The sequence below is a fragment of the Haliotis asinina genome, chromosome 3, assembly GCF_037392515.1.
Source record: "Haliotis asinina isolate JCU_RB_2024 chromosome 3, JCU_Hal_asi_v2, whole genome shotgun sequence".
In the NCBI taxonomy this organism is placed as follows: domain Eukaryota; kingdom Metazoa; phylum Mollusca; class Gastropoda; order Lepetellida; family Haliotidae; genus Haliotis; species Haliotis asinina.
This window is the reverse complement of record NC_090282.1, coordinates 12310463-12330167: the sequence shown is the minus strand read 5'-3', so window position 1 is coordinate 12330167 and position 19705 is coordinate 12310463. Positions and strand designations below refer to the sequence as shown.

Genomic DNA, 19705 nt, shown 5'->3' with positions numbered 1-19705 from the left:
GTAGTAGTTGTGACAACTGTGGTAGTCATTGTTGTAGTAGAAGTAGTTGCAGTCCCAGTTTTAGAATAACTGTGGTGCTCCTTCCGCGACGACTCCTATACCACGTTCCTGTCAACAATTCCACAACATCTACCTATATAATATATAAAATGTCGTTCTACTGCAACTGCAAACATTCATGAAACATTTTCCAGTTTCCATGGCAACATTTGAAAGACGCCGTTTGTAGATCTTGTAAATGAACCTTGTGCTGAATAACCATTCGGAATTATGATATCGCATTCAGTCCTTCATAAAACCGTTCTTAAGAAACAAGAAACCACTTTACTTCTGTTTTTTCATTTAATGATTTAGATGATAAAAACATGCAGTTAGTCATTACGATTTGACAAATATGCACTCCAGATGTACCCAAATGGCGTGTATGTTTTATGAATTACTCGCAGCACTGAACACTTACATGTAAACCAAACTGTTGGAACATCCAGGGATGTATATCACCATTCAGAGGCAAATGACGTTTTCGGTATTTGCAAGGCCCCTGCATAATTACCTCACTTTAACATATTTCTATCTCATCTTCATACATTGTTGGCGTGTTTTGCGTTGCTTATGTGAAAAACACATACGTTTTCTGTTTCCTCTTCGTCACTGATAAAGGTGACATGAGTGAGAAGCTGATTTGTTTCAGAATAATTATGCTCTATACAGAACGATGCATCATGGACACACGTGGAAACAAATTTGATTGACGAAATAATGAAACGAAAGTATACAGTTAATGAAGATTGTCCATGTTGCACACTTAGCTACCACTGTATTCTTATATTTCAAGACCATGGCAGTCTGTCCCCTTCACCGTTTGTCTCCCAAACCGTATCATCTTTCTGACAGCGAACAATTCCAGTGGTGATAATGTCTGTGTGCTTGGAAAGTGGAGGTGTTCAACATGCTGTATCTCAAACAAACCATAGACAGGAATGGACATTGGACAGAACCTGGGGGTTTAAATCCCTACAAAAGAGCGCAGTTGCAACTTGCTTGAGAATCGGTCTTACATTCGCTACTTACTCAGATGTGTTTATACTTGTTTCAGTGAGCAATACTTTCATAGTTAGGGAATCTGGTGCGTGTATTAATTATTCCGTTAGTGTAATTGATATTTCGTGATTACATTCTGTGTAGTATGGTGTATTTTTAGATGTAGTGCAACAGTTCTGCATCATTGCATGCCAGCAATGGTACCAGCAGCAGTCAAACAGAGTACATGAGCAGTTTGTGGAAAAATGCTATTGGAACAATAGTTTAATTATATCGAAACTGGCAGCTCCGTTTGCTATAGTTAACCCACGAGTTTCTATAGTAGTGGCAATCATACCATTCTATTTTTTTTCTAACAAGCGACAACGGGATCCTGCACGGCTAAGGGAGATAATAGTTCTGCCCAGCCAATCGTGGCGCCTTAGATACGTGGACCACTGATGCAACACTAGCAACTCTGGAAACAGATTTAGACTTACTAGAAACAATATCATGTTTGGGCATTACACAAACAATAAACATGATCATAAGGAGAAGGATGATAATTGCTGCCCCAACTCCAAATGCAATTCCAAAAAGAAGTGAGTTGTTATTTGATTTTTTATAAGTGATACTAGGTCGCCTCGTAGTCCTTTGGGTAATCTCTGTCCTTTGAGTCGTAGTCGTGGTGGTGGTTGTGGTTGTTGTCGTTGTCGTTGTTCGCTGTGGAATTGTAATTGCTTGAAATGTTACAGATCTCAGATTTGATATCGATGAAGTTCTATTTGCGTCATCCACTGCTCTCAGCCCAATGACGTGGAAATTACTTATCTGATTGCTAGGCAACTCTACTTGTACAGTTTGCTGCGAGCCTGCCGGAAGTGCTGTGAGGCTGCCACTCAAAACGTTGCTGCTCGATAGCTGGTAGGCGGCCATGAAATTATTACGAAGTTCATCAAAAGAACTTGCTACTCTGATGTCATATTTTGCAACTGAAACACAAAACACAGCATCACATACCTGAATGTTTATTCACGTGCAGTAACTGCAGTAACAGTTTGGGTTTTTTTAAATTCGGTTTTATTTTAATCATTTCCGTTATTATGTGGAATGGAATCCGTGTACTCGACTCCCAGCTTTTCCATTCTTCCAAAAATGACCGACATACACAGTGCATGGAACTGGCGCACAAATGCATGCCTCAAACTATTAGCTTGGTGTTGTTAGCAAATTGAAGTATACTAAATCTCATTATCAACAACTAGCGAGTGGGTGAGTTAACTTTTACGCCACAGTCAGCAATATTCCAGCTACATCTGGCGCGGTCTGTAAAAAATCGAGTCTGTGATCAACAACATTAGCATCGATCTACGCAATTGGGATACGATGACATGTGTCAGCCTAGTCACCGAGCCTGATCAAGCGATATCTTACGACACGCATGGGTAACTGTAGATTAATTAATAGTAATTAATAGTAATTAGTACTACATTCCCCAGGACACCTACTATAACCAGTATCATCTCTAGCATATCCCCATCCCCAATCACTTACCCGTGCCGACATTGAGATCATCCCCAGTCGCTGTCCATGTGATAGCTATTGTTCTTCTGTCTCTGTTCACTATGCTAATGTCAAGGTCAGTGACCCGACCCGGATCAAGTTGATCAACTAAGGGGTCATAACCTTGGATATCTATTGCTCCCGGGGATGTTGTCCTGCTGAACGCGTCCACCGGCTGGTAGATCACTGGAACTGTGTTGTCTGGAAACAGACGTCGGTGTATTCAGGTGATCTTCAGTTGCACAGAAGCAGTTCAATGCCGCCAGTGAGTGAGTGAGTTTAGTTTTACGCCACAGTCAGCAATATTCCAGCTGTATGGCGTCTGTCTGTAGATAATCGAGTCTGGACCCCATCCAGTGACCGGTATCGATCAGTGCAAATGGGAACCGATGACATGTGCCAACCAAGTCAGCGAGCCTGACCACCCGATCCCGTTAGTCGCCTCTTACGACAAGCAGAGTCGCCTTTTGTAGCAAGCATGGGTTGCTATTCTACCCTGGACCTTTACGGGTCTCAATGCCGCCAGGGTAAGGTTCAAATGTCAACGTTAGGTTCAAATGTGAAGGTAAGGTTCAAATGTCAAGGTAAATTTACAATGTTAAGGTAAGGTGAGATTATTTGATACTGGTTTCACATTAATGCCGAATGTAAGTTTCTGTAACCACCCAGAAAGTGCCATCATTTAATCTTGTATGTTGCGTAGCCAGGGAACTGAACCCCTAAACGTCCGCTGTTCTATCAACCAAACCACGGGCGGTCTCTGATGTCTAGACCGATAGTGCTCACCAACGTGTTGTTTTCACAAAACTGTTCGTGTTCATTTTGAGAAAATGATATATTCAAGTCGTCAATCTCCTCCGGGGAAGCATGCAGCTTACCGGTAGATTCAACCACGCTGAACCGAATTTGAAAATTTGAAAAATAACCCTTCGTCACAACATATATTTCCACACGGATTTTCTCTGTTGTACAAACACATGTCGTTACTCTGAGTTTTCTGATCCTAGGAGTCTTTGATGTTGGTTCTGAGAGCAACTGTCCCGTTGGATGCAGTGGCGAGGTTTGTTACAGACATGGCCAGTGGATGTCCAGTTTTGAAACCATGATTCCAACCATCTAACAACAGTGACCAAGTCGATTACATACCTCCGTCATCGATTCCAATTAGTCATCATCCATTCATTTATTCTTTGTTTTGTTTTTCTACAGACTTCACCTGATCCGTGTCTCTCTACTTAAACCATGTCCATTCCAAACTGTATACAACAAGTGCCGCCATTGTACACGGGCCTCTATTGTGTATGTGCAACACTTGCAAGTGTGCTTTCTTGCATATGTGCCCCTCTTTAACATGTGTTCCTCTTGTGTGTGTGCTCCTCTTGTGCATGTGCCTCTCATGTGTATGTGTTCCACTTGTACGTGTGCCCCTCTTGCATGTGTACCCCTCTAATACACGTGCCGCTTGTGTATGTGCCCCACTTGTACATGTGGGCCTCTTGTACATATGCCGTTCTTGTAAATGTGCCCCTCATGCATATGTGTGTCCCTCTTGTACAACGTCTTTACAACTGTCCATTTTGTACATGTGCCCTCTTAAATATGTGCCCCTCTTGTTTATGCGCCCCACTTACACGTACGCTCCTCTCGTAAATGTGCCCTTCTTTTACATATGCGCTTCTTTCTGCATCTCTTTTAGATGTGCCCTTTTACATGTGTGCTTACTGTACATGTGCCAGTCTTGTAGATATGTCCCTTTTGTAGGTCTCCTCCTCTTTAAGGTGTGCCCCTTTTGTATATGTACACATGTCCCTCACTCTTGGCAACACATGTTTGATGACGTTGAAACATCGCTTATAATTTCAGCGAAGAAAATGTTCTTCCATATATGTTATCCTTGCATTAATGTGTGCATTCGTCAACCACAAGTTTAGTCAAGGCAGTATGTATGTAACTGAAGGTTCTTACTCTGATACACAGAGAGTGATCTGCCAGACAGGGCGGTTCCAGTTTTGATGATGACTGTCTGCCCATCCACCGACTCCACCCTAACCTCCATAGAGTAACGGGAGTTGGACTTGAAGCCGAGCAGGTAGTTGCTGTAAACGCCGTCATTGGCTGTGTTGTCAGGGACTGTGAAAAAAGAACCAACAAAAATAACCCCGTGTTAAGACCAATTGACTACACATAATATCCATATCCCTGGGACGTTGTAGGTAAGAGACATTATTGTAGAAACGTATGAATGACAACTGGTGAAAAATGATATCAAACATAGTCACCAGCAACCCCGTTGACTCACACAAATTGCGTATAAAAGCATATGTTTATTTGCTGCTTCACAGAGTGCTTCTATGCAAGAGCAGCAAGGATATCACACGACTGAGCAGAATTCCGAAATGGCGATGTTAACGGCAATTACACAGCCAGACATACTGTGCCAGAAGTAACGGAGGTTCGCTGGCTTTACTCAGGTAGCTGTGACGGTGGCTAACTGCATTACTCAGGCTGAAGTAACAGTGATTGTTGCACTTAGTTACGCGGTTTTGCTTGTCTTACGTAGCTTGAAGCAACAGAGGTTCTATACACTTACTCAGTCCGTTGTCCTTCATGATAACATTGAAAGGAGTTTCTCCTGCTCTGGACACAGTGACCTCAGCCTTGGCCCCAATGATTGGATTATACCCTTGGTGGGCGTACGTATACACAACAACTCCACTGCCTCCTGAATAGTTAAACTCTTTTGAACTGGTCCACGTCTCCACCTCATAGGGCAGGCCTCCGACACGGGGGTGAGACTTGACCACACCCACCACGGATTCAACTGAGTTTGCACCACGTTTAAGATTGTAAGTCCATCTCCCTGTCTAAAAGCGAAATAAGCACATGTACACGTGGTTATCTGTCATTTACCTTAGGGTAAATATCACTTCCAGATCCACGCTGATACATCATTTATCTGAATGTTCACAAAAGGTTACTTACTGTTGGTTTAAACCTTATATGAACTCGCGTACAGTGCTAACCAACATTACTGAGCGGCTCGGGTGGTGTTGGTTTGTTTGGGATTTTTTAATATTTTTTTTTAACTTTTTTAGTTTTAGTTTATATACATCTTGCTGTTGTCGTTGTTGTTGTGTAGGGGATTTTGTTTTGTTATCTTTGTTTCGTTGTTTTTTTTGTTTTGTTTTTTTTTGTCTTTTTTTTGTTTTGTTCTTTTTTTTTGTTTGTCGAAAATACTTATTTACCTGTGCCAGCGGAATGAGGAACCGGATGATGTTGAGAGCTGTGTCCTTACTGTAAGTTGGCGAACCCATGGTTTGGACATTCCCTAAAGGATCCTTAATGCTGACCTGTAACCAAGTAGTAGAGGGACGTATAATGATCTATGAAACTGTGAACTGTAGTAATACTGGATTTTGTGGTAGGCACTTCCGTAGTATGGGAGGCTGATGGCTAAGGTGCAGACTGCTGACCAGACCTCAGTATCTAAACGGGACTCAAAATCAGCCCTGTAAGATCACATCAAAGGCAATCCCGAACACGGTATCCATTGCGACAGAGCCCAAAGCCTAGCAACCAACCTCAAAAACTTTAAGCTCAGGAAACTCCAGGATGCCATCCACGTCATCCAGGTAACCGTGACCAAAGTTACCTCCTGCATACTATCAACTCATTAAAGATCCTCCTTTTTTAACAATCCCCCGCTTATGTATACTACAGGTTTCACTACACCTTTGTGTATTTTGCAGGCGTTGTTTGTTACGCTCCTATCAAAGCCCATGTGTAGTTACTGTGTCTGGCTTCCCATCCCAATCAAACTGTACATACATATCCTCTAACGCGTACTATATGCTCCCCTTCCTCATACTGTTCATGACTTGCTTGATAACGGTGTTAGAACCTGCTGCGAAACATCGTTCTAATAGCAATAAAGAAGTAGTTCATCCATATATTGTCATCCTTCCAGGTTGTAAGTTGGTTCAAGTATTGCAAAACTTGATTAGGCGATACATCAACGTTTCACGAGGACCCCATCTATCCATTGACCTCAGTAACACCATCAGCGACTCCCACCCTATTAAAGTTCAAACCGTTTCAAAATGCCAGCTTTCCGAAAAAGGCTTTTCCACTAAAATTCAACGAAACATTCGGATCCATCTACATACAGAAGTTTCAGCAGTGCTAGATCAATTTTCAATTCTTCGATGTAACATTGACATACTGAATGTAAAAATTTCACGTTGGAGCAGCACCGAAGCTATCCACATGGAATGACTGTCTCACGACTGTCTGATACAGTTACATACAAGTGATCTGACATCACCAGTTGTACACAAGCAAGTGATATGACATTACCAATTGTACACATGTATGTGATAGGATATTACCTCTGTTTCAGCACCTCTCGAAAGTGTAAAGACGAACAGTGTGTTGTTCCCGATGGTTGAGTCAATCAAGATTGTCCGTTCGTACGTTGACAACGTCGAATTCAAACGTATTGCATGGCGGTCAATCTGTGAAAAGTATGTACCGAGATAACGTGTGAAGCATGTAGGCATTGTCATTCTGAAAAGTGTATAACTTCTTCATTAGATGATAAGAAGTCTAGAACGCAAAATGTCAGTCACTTCCATTCCGAGTGTGTTGGGGCTACTGGAAAAACTACTTTTTTTCTTTTGCTATCAAACAAGATATGGTGTGCCAGACACAAAGATTAATCACAGCATGAACTAGATGACGTCGATTTGTGTTATTTTATATTTGCAAATTGTACAATAATGATCCATGCATTCGTATTTAGTCAAGAAATCATTTTCCAGCATTTCCTACAGCACTCCGTTTCTGACATCTACCTCAACGGCTGCATCTACTTCCTGTTCGCAGACACTGACGTCTTCAAGCAGCCTCTCCGCTGCTCCTTCAAGGGCAGTCGAACTTGTACTCTCGTCGAAGAAGGAATACTGGCCACCTAGCAATAAATAGCATCAGTGTAGCCATCATCAAGCTGCCATAGCGCGTACAGCTATGCTCACTCCCACACTCGCTCCTGGACTAGGATACACGATAATAATAAAACTATATAAAATTTGGCCATGTTAAAGGAATACTAAAACCTTAAACATCGATGATCAGGTTATGTAAAATAATTTTTAATGCGATACGACTGAAACAATGGCTTCATTGTGTAAATACAACACTGATTGAATTATGGCCACGTTACGTAAATACGACACTACTCAAGGGTCACTGGCAACGTTATGTAAATACGACAGTAATCACGGGTCATTGGCAACGGTATGTAAATACGAGACTATACTCACTGATCACTGGACACGTTATATAAATGTTCGTTGGTCACGTTCATATAAATACGACACTACTCAAAGGTCATTGGGCATGTTGTGTAAATACGACACTGATATAGGTCCGACACTACTTCAGGGTATTAGGCCATGTCAAGCAAAGACTCATGATATTGTCCATCACATAAATGAAATATATATTCACTTTCACCATGAGCACAATGTCAAGTCAGTGTCTGTTGACTACTTGCCTGTGACTTGTGACAGAGACCGCAATACCGTTGCAGCGGCGTCACTGTAGGCGACAGTGTGGACAACCACCTTCTTTGATGTGATGTTTGTCCATATATCTCGTACAGAAGGTGCAACGTTTTCTTCCCCATCAGTAATAAGAAATATCCGCCCATTTGCTGCTGATTTACCGTTGGACTCCAATAACTGAAACATGCCCATCAGATATAACTATGTGAACGGTACATGTTGGGCAAATGAGGATGGGTAAGATGGATGATATCTTCAGTTTGACATTCCTCAGTTACCTTGTTGCGAATCTATAATACCAAAACCTAAACTTTCATGCTCCCTCAAAAACCGTGAGTATAACTTTATCAGATTGAATGCATATAAAGTTAAACAAACTATTATCGTTTAGAAAACGACGTGGCTAAATTTATAGGATACAGGAATTCAAATTCTGATATATACTTGTGTAGTTACGCCGTTCAGTGTATAGCCTACGGTGCTGCTATATTGGTTCTCTGGTCACGAAGCGATCTAAGCACTAAGATGTCTGTAACTTTCATTATGCTTATAATCACAGTAACCCTAATGTCGCTGTGTGGAACGGGGTTCTGGCCATCACACACAATCATACTTTCAAAGCCTCCAGAAGACCACGTCCGATTGCTGTGCTGCCTGCGAAGTTACGAAGTTGCGGCAGCTTGGTGGCAAGCGCCTCTCTGTCTGAGGGAGATGACAGGAATACCATGGGAGACCACACTCTTCCGCTGGATGAAAAAACAACGATTCCAGTCTCAGTTCCCCCGGGAAGGACGTCTCGGATAATCTTGTCAGCCATTTGACGCAGTCTGAAGTATCTGTTATTCTGTAGAAGAAGGCGAACGAACTATTCCATCAATATTTTCATTACTTTCATTAATTCTAATGAACACAATCCTCAAAATATCAATGGGAGCTTTCTAATAGATTGCACGTAACTTACACTTATCATTGAGCCCGAGAGATCTAAGACAAATACAAATCTTCGCCCGCAAACCGTGGTGTTGCCAACTGCTTCTTTCTGACGGTATACAATATTAAACAGAGGGCTTCGGTTGGTAACTTCAATAGGGTTACGGTCCTTTATGTCTGCGTGTTCCCGGATGATGTCCCATGTTCCCCTTTCATTGCACATTTTGTTATGCCTGTTCGGTGCATTTGGGTTATGCTTCAAATCCATACGACCACCTTCAGGGTTGCTTTCACAGAAACTGACCACCTAGAAAACAAACAGGCTGTGTTATGTTAAATTGTACATTAACGCATAGTTGGGAGTCATTGTGGACCGAGTGACCCTACAATACGATACACAGTAAACCTTTTCTCAGAATCGGCGTATTTGAGGTCCAGTATCAGAAATACATTGAGTTCAAGCTTTCGTTTTTTGACAGTTAACTTGTTCAAATACGAGGAAGTTGTTGCGAAAAAGGAAATCTTGTTTACGAAAGGCAATAAACTAACAAGCAGCTACATGATTGACTCTGTTTCCAGTAAATCATAGTGTGACAATAAGCAACAGGAGAATCACAGCACAGAAATCAGCACGTGTAAGAAGCTCACTCGCCCTGTAATACTCAAACCCATCAAAACCTCACTCTAACACATACCGGGTTTATTGTTTAACCCAGCGATCAGCAATGATCCTGTTGCGTGGGCATACAATGCAGGCATTACCACATTTCTAGCTTGGTGTTTATCTTTTTGAAACATTGAATAGTGGTACGTAGGTTTTCCGAGCAATGCAATGGTTAACTGGCATTTTAACTCCCAAACTAGTTACTACTGTAAGTTCTGTGCATTTTAACTTTAATTTAAGACTATTAAGATACAGTTCCGAGATGACGTTTTTATGCATGTTTATGTCACAGTATTGATTCTGCGAGAAATGGGTAGGTTTCTCAGTCTGAGTTTCAGCCATCTGCCTAGTTACTCTATGACTGGATAGAGAATCATCAGCGCTTCACAAACAATGGATGACGTTTCTTTCACGTCATAATGATTTCGAATCACGTCAAAAAGTCACTAGTGAAGTATTGTGTGCTCACGTAACAAGAACGTTTAAAATCTTATTCATGCAAAGAAGAGTACAGTGTTCAACATTCCTACCTCCTGCAGAAACTGTGCATACATTACGGATGCCGTCGCCTTGTTCATGAAAGAGGTTGGAATGAATACACAACCGTCATTCAGCAGCTTGGTATTGTTGCCCGATGTACAGTTGGCGTCCTTTCCGAAGTCGACAAAGTCACCCTTGATGTCGTTGGAACAGGCGGTGGGGCGAAGTAATGTTGATGCATCGTCGATATAGCCCACTGGATGGTTGTCGCTGCCGGGTATGCCGTACTCGTCAAACACTCCGAACCGTAAATGGGCAAACTCGTGGACCAGTGCACGACCTAGAAACAGTAAATTTGACGTTATCTTGAACATAATGCCTGAACTGGAAAGAGATCAACATTTATCTTGTCAAACCCTTGCACCCCTAAACCCTGATTAGTAGGTATTGTTAGGATTACATTACATCCAGTGCCACAAGAGAGTCAGGACACGCTGATGGCTGACGTCATGACCTAAACATTTTCTCACAGAACAGTCACAGAATGTTTTCAGTAATAAAAGAGATAATATATTTTATCCTTCTTATAATTATCTAAAGACGGACAATATATGTTTTTATATTTTGCGTTCAGTAATTTACATTTTCTGTTCAGCATATATGTAGATAACTTTGGAATCGTTTATTAGGATGGCGTTGGTTCCATATGTCAAATCTGTATGTACCTGCATCCCCATAATTGATGTCACGGTCGTTGCGTTTGTCCAGCACAAAGTCGGGCGTCAGGAGGATGTAGCGTCCTGGCTCCCCACACTGTCCTGGTTGAAACGTGTATGGAGTATTGCCCTGAAAAATATGACACATGTGGTGACACATATGTACAAGGTCTATGCCCTCCATTTGATCCATTGGTGGACTAGATGTTGGTAGTTTGCATACGTCTATAGTATTCCCATATTGCGCAGTATGCACTCTCCACATAAAGAACTGTATGATAATAGAGCATATTTAACATGCACACATACCCATACTCGTAAGCATTCTCTTGCCTCATCTCATTACCCCGGATAACCCACACTGCTTCGTCGGCGCTAGAAGGCTATATTCACTCTACATTATTATCCCTACGCGTACCCATTTTCTACAGGGTGAAAAGGGGCATCTGGAGTTCATTTTGCTGTCAGCTGTACAACCATTAACAGAACAACTCTACCAAGTAACGAATCGACACAGTCTACCCAGACGCCAGATCTGTTTAGAAAAGAAAAAGGGAATCTCGTATAATCCCAACCTGTCAAGAACCGTGATAGAACTGACATTTAGCAGCCAGCGTAAGAGGCGACTAACGGCATGTCGTCATATTCCATAAGCGTTGATCGATGCTCATGGCGTTTATCACTGGATAGTCTGGCCCAGACTTGATTATTTATAGAGCTCCGCCTTGTAGTCGGAATGTTGCTGAGTGCGGTGTCATCTCTATCATTATCTCGTCATCTCTATTATCACCATCATCTATCATCACTCATCTTATTTCATATTGTTCTCATATTCCGTCCTTATTTCTAGAGTATAAATTATGGAAATTTAATTTTAGCACTTACAGTTAAAAGAGCAAGAGAAAGTCTGACGTCTGCTAAGAACTGACAACACATCTGTCATCAGTGTTAGAGCAGTATTGTAATGCGTGGTTGCTTCAGCGAGCAACCTGCTGATGTCGCGGTAACGCTGTGTCTAAACTACTAAGACCTGGGCGGCCTATTAAGCATTTTCAATGCAATGCGTTCAAAAGTTCATTTCAGCTCCAGAAAATAATTCATCGTGTGCATAATGCTCGATAACAAATGACTGTTCCACTTCAGTTGTCTTCTCAGATGATTCATAGCCTTGCTATGCACTGACACTCGATAATTCTAGTCCTTACTGTAAAACCATGACCCATCATATAACCTACTATGTAGGGACCATGAAACCTTCATAAAATGATACAACTCGACGTAGTGGGATCATACACATTCTCCAATCTGGGACCCCTCGGTTAATTATACTGAAGAAATACAATGAAAACTTACGAACCATAACCAAAAACTATGCATGAATGCAGCCACAGTATCTATGTTATTGCAAGGCAGAGTCAACATATAGTGCAACGAAATCGACCCAAAAATACGCAAAGGAATATTTGCCTGTTTGGAATGAATGTCACTGAAGATGTAACACAAACTATTCAAAATTTCCGCTGAATAACTGTGTGTTTGCGATGGTAAGCTTAAGCATCAATATCAAATATGAATGTGGACCCCCGCAAATATGCAAGGGAGTGCATGTCTGCTTAATCAAAGCAAGAATATTTGCCTGTTTGGAATGAATGTCACTGAAGATGTAACACAAACTATTCAAAATTTCCGCTGAATAACTGTGTGTTTGCGATGGTAAGCTTAAGCATCAATATCAAATATAAATGTGGACCCCGCAAATATGCAAGGGAGTGCATGTCTGCTTAATCAAAGCATTTTTATCTTGAAGTTATCAATGCTCTGTTTCCCATACTGGTTTAACAAAAGCAACACACTATATATTACAATGTCATGTTCGCATGTTATATGTCTGCACCACGTACAGTAGAAGCCTGTCCGTTGTCATGGATACGAACACTACATTTCAGTTTCTTCACTTGAGTATCTTCGGGTCATGCTGCTCTATATAAGCTGATAAGTGGGCGATGGGATAGCCTGGTGGTTAAAGCGTTCGCTTGTCACGCCGAAGACCCGGACTCGATTCCCCAATGCGTGAAGCCCATTTCTGTTGTGCTCCGCCGTGAGTATGAAAGTACAACTGTCAAGTGTTCATTTACTTCTTCAAGAATTTCACTCAGTGAAATAAATACCTTTTGAAGGAACCTGGAAAAGAATAAAGGAACACTTGCACCTTAATGTGTTCCATAATTCGTTTCTATTGTGTGCTAATCATGTATTCTATCAATATCCTCCGTTCAGGATCTTTGTAATAACTCCCCTTTACTTACCGGCGATATCAAGTGTTGTGGCTGCTTGGTATGGTGTTTAGCATCCCACGACGGTGTCTAACACAACAGGCATCCATGAAGCAGTTGTGATGCGATAACATGCAGTGAGACTGACCACCCGTTAGATTGTTTGTTGTTCCAGCTATATGGTGGCGGTCTATCATAATCAAGCCTGGGTCATACAATCCAGTGACCAACGTTAACAACATTATCATTGATGTGAATAACTGGAACACGATGACGTGTCAACCAAGTCTGCTAGTTGTTTAATGGGCATTCTACAAGTTGGTGTGTCAATGACATGAGTCATTTTCAAGTCTGGTAGCCTGACCAGCCGATTCCGTTATTCGCCTCTTGCCACAAGCATGAGTTCTTGATGTCCAGTTCTATCTTAGAAGGGTTTTGTTTGAGAAGGTGTTGTGGGTGCAATGAATTACACAGAAAGAACCCTAACCCAAAACGTTTGATATGGATACAAAATGTTTGGGTTTTTCAGCGTTAGCACTAGACGCCTGCAAAACAGATACATATTTGCACTGGTACATCAGATGATACATCTTTGAAGGCCTGGGTATACCTTTTACCTCCATACATAGATGTTACGTCAGATAAATAAGGGCATATTAGCGTAGATTTTGCTTTCTCAATCGACAGATCCATCAATGGATGAACGTTGGTCAGTTGAACAAAAATTTGATATTAACATGCCAGCAACAGATAAATGTATGTTCTCTTAAATTCAGCTATATCATTTGAAGATCATATACTCCTTTGGGTGGCATTGTATCCATGAAAACCTATTACACGGAAACAAAAGTTGGTATTTTGTATTTAAATCAGCAACAGAAATCTGCTAAATGTATTATTCTATTATTCTAGGTGACATTATGGTGAGCCATTTTGTTTTTAATATGAAATATTACGACTTTGTTTTCCGATTTATGTCACACTGGCAATCATTAGTACGTTGTAAAAGATAAGACACACTGATGAGAAATGCGTACTGGTATCTTCCACGTACGTCATATCGCTCTGAATTAGTATTTCCATTACATTTCTTTTGATTGTAATAGGTGATGTCATTTCTTTTCCAAGCTAACTTGGATTCGAAATATGAATATTTCCACTGGTGTGGAAACATTTGCAAATACGTAAATTTTCAAATGTTTTCATGGCTTAAAAACTTGTATCATTCGGGATATCAAAGGATGTGTATTTGAACACTTTCTATATGCCAGTTACACCAGTGCTAAAACAAAATGATCACAGAAAAACTGAGTACATTGTGTTTTTCACATGTGCTGACGCCTTTGAAATCACGGCGCATAGTGAGGTGCTGACTTAACAAAACAGATTTCCGTTAGATCACTAAAGTAATATCTTCGCTTCATCCTATTGTCAGTTCTTTAGACACATGTGAGTGTGAGAAAACGGCTACAGATGTTACATGCTCAGATTATGTCATTCACATTTAGGTTGATAGTTGTTTAGGCTATGCAATATGTTATTAGTCTCTCCTGGTTTATTTAGTGTTAAGTAACAACATTACTGCATTCAAGGAAGTAAAGGCATTTTGAAAAAATAAACTAGTCTCCAAGTGATATTCACATATGTATTTTGGAAAATACACTGTACATAGATCTGGGCAAGCATAAGGTGCCCTTCATATAAAACAAGCTCTACTAGTTGCTTCACAATATCGACCTTTTGGAACTATGCAGCTGACAACAGCAGACTTGGTAGTGTTCATCTAGTGAGGTCAGTCAATATTTCAGAGCTGATGTTGTACATGTATTGTCGACATTCATAGCGATTCACGTCAGTCAATTCCTGGATAATGTTGCAAAGGCTACATTGTGTCTTGGACATTTTTCAACAGTTACTTCAAATCTGTGCATCTAAATGTCAGGGTACAGGAAAGTGTAAGAACTTGAACCTGTTGTGGTGTTGTGTACGTCAACATGTGGATATGGACATGAAACATGTTCCCGTGATCTTTACATTGTTGACATTGACTAACATGCCAACTGGGAATACACCATGCCTATTACGAATAGATACGAATGGATATGGAGGAAACGTTGCCTCCATTATGATGAAAAGACTCACTCGTCATTTTTTATGAGCAACGAAAGACAACAGAATCATACATTTCTGTTATGGGGTGTGATTGTAATGATAGTCCAACACTATCTTCGACATATTTGGTATCGCTGATACTATGTAAAGCATGGCGCTTTTACTGTTAAACACACATTATGTACTGTTGCTGATCTAAATACAAAGTACCAGCTTTTGTATCCTTGTAAAGGGTTTTCATGCATATACTACCAACCAAAGGTATATTTCATCTTCAAGTGATAAAGCTGAATCAGAAAAACATTATCTAAAGAAAAAAAAAAGAATTACCTCCAATTTGTAAAGTTCACCTCATACGTTCTTCATGCGATGAGCATATATGTAGTATTATTGTCCACAATTTCAAATCATGATCTGAGCACTCCAAAACTACTCTTTTGATGAAAATCGGTCTATCGAAACCCGAGTTGTTAAATTAACCCAATTACCTATTAAAATCTTTCCATGACTCACATGGAATGTTCCACCTTAAAAGAACCCCTGCATGGTAGTAGCCATGCACGTTAGCTGATGACAGCCGACATGAAATCAAAGCTAAATTATCTGCAGATAGTGAAAACTCACATCCAAATGGGTCGCCAGAACTGCACCGCATTTTCACCATTTGGGGGTCCTGGCTTATAGACCTGGGCCCACTTGCACAAAGCGATCTTAGCGCTACAATGAGTGTACCTCCCATTCTCCAACATAGGCTCAAGACAGTCGTAGCGCTAAGATCGCTTTGTGTAAGTGGGCCCTGGCCCCGTTCTCTAAAGCGATCTTAGCGCTACGACTGTCGTAAGTCAAAGTATGGAAGTTGTAATCGTCTTAGCGGTACCGTGGCTTCCAGGAGCGGGACCTAGATGGATGGTTGATCAGTTGAGGAAACGGGTTGCTATTAACATGGCAAGACTGGTGGTTCTCATCATATGTGTGATGCTTTCACCGCAAATATTAGGTCTCTTGGACAAAAGACCTGAACACTCGACTATACCTTGCTACAATATTCTTAAGGTTAGCCTACCCAAGAAGGATGTGGCGAGTCGACTCTCACATCCGCATCGGTAAAGGTAATCTCCCCTCCGTCGTTCCAACTTGGATCTTTGGTCCACGTGTCTGGTACTAAGATGGTTACACGTCTAATGAAGGTGTACTTCCGGGTTGTTGTGTACAGGTAGTCCGAGGCAGAAGTAAACATGCTCTGAAGTAACATTAATACGCAATACTTAATATGCATTTCATGTTGGGACATATAACTGGAAAAGGACGTGAATAAACGTGTGTGTGTGTGCGTGTGCGTGTGCGTGTGCGTGTGCGTGTGCGTGTGCGTGTGCGTGTGTGTGTGTGTGTATGCATGTATGAACAACACATAAGATTATGAACATTCCATAACAACTCACATCACAAATTTCAAATATTCATTGAGCAAATACTACAATAATGTGAAAACGTTATCAAACTAGTGACGACGTTGCGAATTGTGCACGTGGCGTTCAGTGTGGAAACTAAGACCTGAATGAAAGCATGGTACATGATATGGGAAAAGCTGGCTTCAGCTCCAGTGCGTCAGGTAGTGTACAATGGGGTAGGGACAAAACCCCGTCAATATCTACAAGGAGAGTCTATTGCACGATTCCTGCCATGCCATGAGTATATGTTTAGGAACTATCAACAGCCACTGATACGTAGATCCCTTGTTTTCACAACCTCTAGTGTACAGTGCACAACCTACAGGAACCAACGAATCCCGAATCCATTGGTATGTGACCAGATGGTGACAAATTGAATGCCTCCATACACCCAGTTGTGGGTACATCAAAGTGCAGTAAACTCGGACAAAGTACTGCCACTACGTGCCCCAGTCCACCCTGCTGTGAATTGGGTACCTCGTTAGGGTGACAGAGACACAATAAACTCGGTGGCAACAAGTCAGAGTTGTACTCTCCCCGGGGTGTTGAGATTGGTTATACGACATGACGTTGAGACTGACATTCAATAATTGAGGGAGTCAAATACCAGCGCCTTGAGCAAGGATATGTGCCCTATTTAAAATATCCAACCACAGGCACTGTACACGATGCCATTTAGAAAGTGGTCAAATGCAACATATGTCATATTTGGGATTTCACTTTCTTAGTAAAGTACAAATTCTAGTACTTTTTTCGGTTGAGTCCCATCCGGGATTCGAACCCGCACCCTCAGAGTCAGGCACCTAATCGCCAGCACACAAAGTCAGCCGCCTAGCCCGCTCAGCCACCGCGACTTACTAAGAAAGTGAAATCCCAAATATGACATATGTTGCATTTGACCACTTTCTAAATGTCATCGTGTAATCATAGCTTTCGGCCGTGGGAGCCGTGCCAATTTACACTCATCAGAGGGGTACACAAAGTACGCAGTCTAGACTACCAGTTGTCCGACTTTCATTGGAAGTCGCGGTGGCTGAGCGGGCTAGGCGGCTGACTTTGTGTGCTGGCGATTAGGTGCCTGACTCTGAGGGTGCGGGTTCGAATCCCGGATGGGACTCAACCGAAAAAAGTACTAGAATTTGTACTTTACTAAGAAAGTGAAATCCCAAATATGACATATGTTGCACAGGCACTGTAGCGCAAAATGGGTTGCGAAACATCTAGAAAATGACCGGTCTTCTAACATGCAACGTACTTTCTTCGCTTCGGTTCAAAAAATATTTTGACAAGAAAAATATTTTTCGAACCGAAGCGAGGAAAGCACATTGCCAACCATTGCTCGCTTCGCCCGCATGTAAGAAGACTATTTATTTTCTCTATGCTGCGCAACCCATTTGAGCTACAGTTTGCCTGCGATCCAACAAACGTAAGTGTCTATAGTTCCGCCTGAGGTACCCATTATGTGGTACACATACAAACCTATGCCAGTTAATCATTTGAAAAATACACGGGAACACTTGGTACAACAAAAATATGAATTTCTCGCGTCACAATAACTGACGCCTCATATTTGGAATGGGCTCCATATGCTTACTGTAAAATATTTTGAACGCTAGCAAGGACCTTGAATTATGCAACTCACCCGTAGTTGCGAGAAAATGGCGACGTCCTCTGGGGTATCTCTGTGTATTGCCACTACTAGTTCATATCCATTGTTTGTGAGTTCCACACATTTCAGTCCTCCCAAGCACACAGCAATAAGTATTGCACGGAATAAAAAACTTAATTCCATAGTTACTTTGTAAACGAACACAACCACAGAACAATCACATCATATTGTTACGACACTGATGATATGACGTTATAATAAGACTTTCAACGTAATCTGTGTCCTGTTCTCAGAAAGGTGAGTGCATTCGTTGCATCTATGTACAAGACGGCCACAGTCTGTCACAATCCCCCACAATCCAAGTATAGATCTGATTGTGACGTGACCTTGCCTACATCTGCACAAACATCGCGTCATTTGGGGATTAGGGTAACTCGGAGTACAGTGAGGCTCAAGCCCGGATCATGTAGTTCACTCAGAAAATGAGGCCATCATGTGAAGCGAATCCAACCCGTATGTCTCTTGTGGAAAGTCCCCCTGCTATTCCTCTGTTACTCTCCCAGTATTGTCGTAGTATTATCTTCTACCCAACCAGGAAGTCATACCACGGAACCACAAACCGTTGCAAATGTACTCCAATGGAATCAGGACGGTGACGCCAAATTGGTATAGATTTTCAGTTTGTCATGTTGCAAACATGTATCTTCAGCCTGGCGTGACAAATGGTGTGTGTTACATCGGTATTCTATGGTGGCTGATTTGGGCCATCGCTTTCTCGCCTTAAATTTTGGAGGCGAGAAAGCGAGAAAGCGATATCACAAAACGAGAAAGCGATAGCACGAGACGAGAAAGCGATATCATTGTGCGAGAAAGCGATAGAGCGAGATAACGATAAAGCGAGAAAGCGATATTACCCACAATTCAGTCCTGTCTGGGCATGAATGACTATAAACTGGAGCTTAATCGCCATTAGTAGTTTCTCCATTCTCCATAGTATAAAATGGTTTTCAGTAATGTTCTTGGCATTGTTTGACTTGACATTTAGAGAAATTTAAGATAGATGTAGACTTTCCTTTGGTATACTATTTGAATGTGAAATAACGGAAATATTCATTTTGTGAAGTGACTGAAGGAATTACATATTTTATGCCATCACTGAACTAGAATTGTCTTAACCAACTTAATGACATCAACCAATTATTATTAGTGGGGAGGGAGGTAATGACAAATAAGGCAAAAGATAGCACTAGCGCAAACTAAAACGGTGTATTCAACGCTTTCTCGCTTTCTCACCATGTTATATCGCTTTCTCGCGCTATCGCTTTC

General features: G+C 41.4%; 1 protein-coding gene across 1 annotated transcript; it reads right to left on the bottom strand.

Annotated features, from left to right (window-relative positions):
* Positions 1 to 328: 328 nt before the first annotated feature.
* On the bottom strand, positions 329 to 19110 carry LOC137277483 (calcium-activated chloride channel regulator 4A-like). The gene is made up of 14 exons (XM_067809222.1): positions 18413 to 19110; positions 16386 to 16562; positions 10947 to 11067; positions 10272 to 10561; positions 9109 to 9384; positions 8761 to 8991; positions 8138 to 8324; positions 7437 to 7552; positions 6972 to 7097; positions 5829 to 5933; positions 5174 to 5447; positions 4549 to 4713; positions 2575 to 2784; positions 329 to 2012 (listed from the first exon to the last, which is right to left on the bottom strand). Exons 1-14 carry the CDS (start codon positions 18560 to 18562, stop codon positions 1423 to 1425), a joined length of 3018 nt encoding a protein of 1005 aa, XP_067665323.1. The 5' UTR covers positions 18563 to 19110; the 3' UTR covers positions 329 to 1422.
* Between the last annotated feature and the right edge of the window lie 595 nt (positions 19111 to 19705).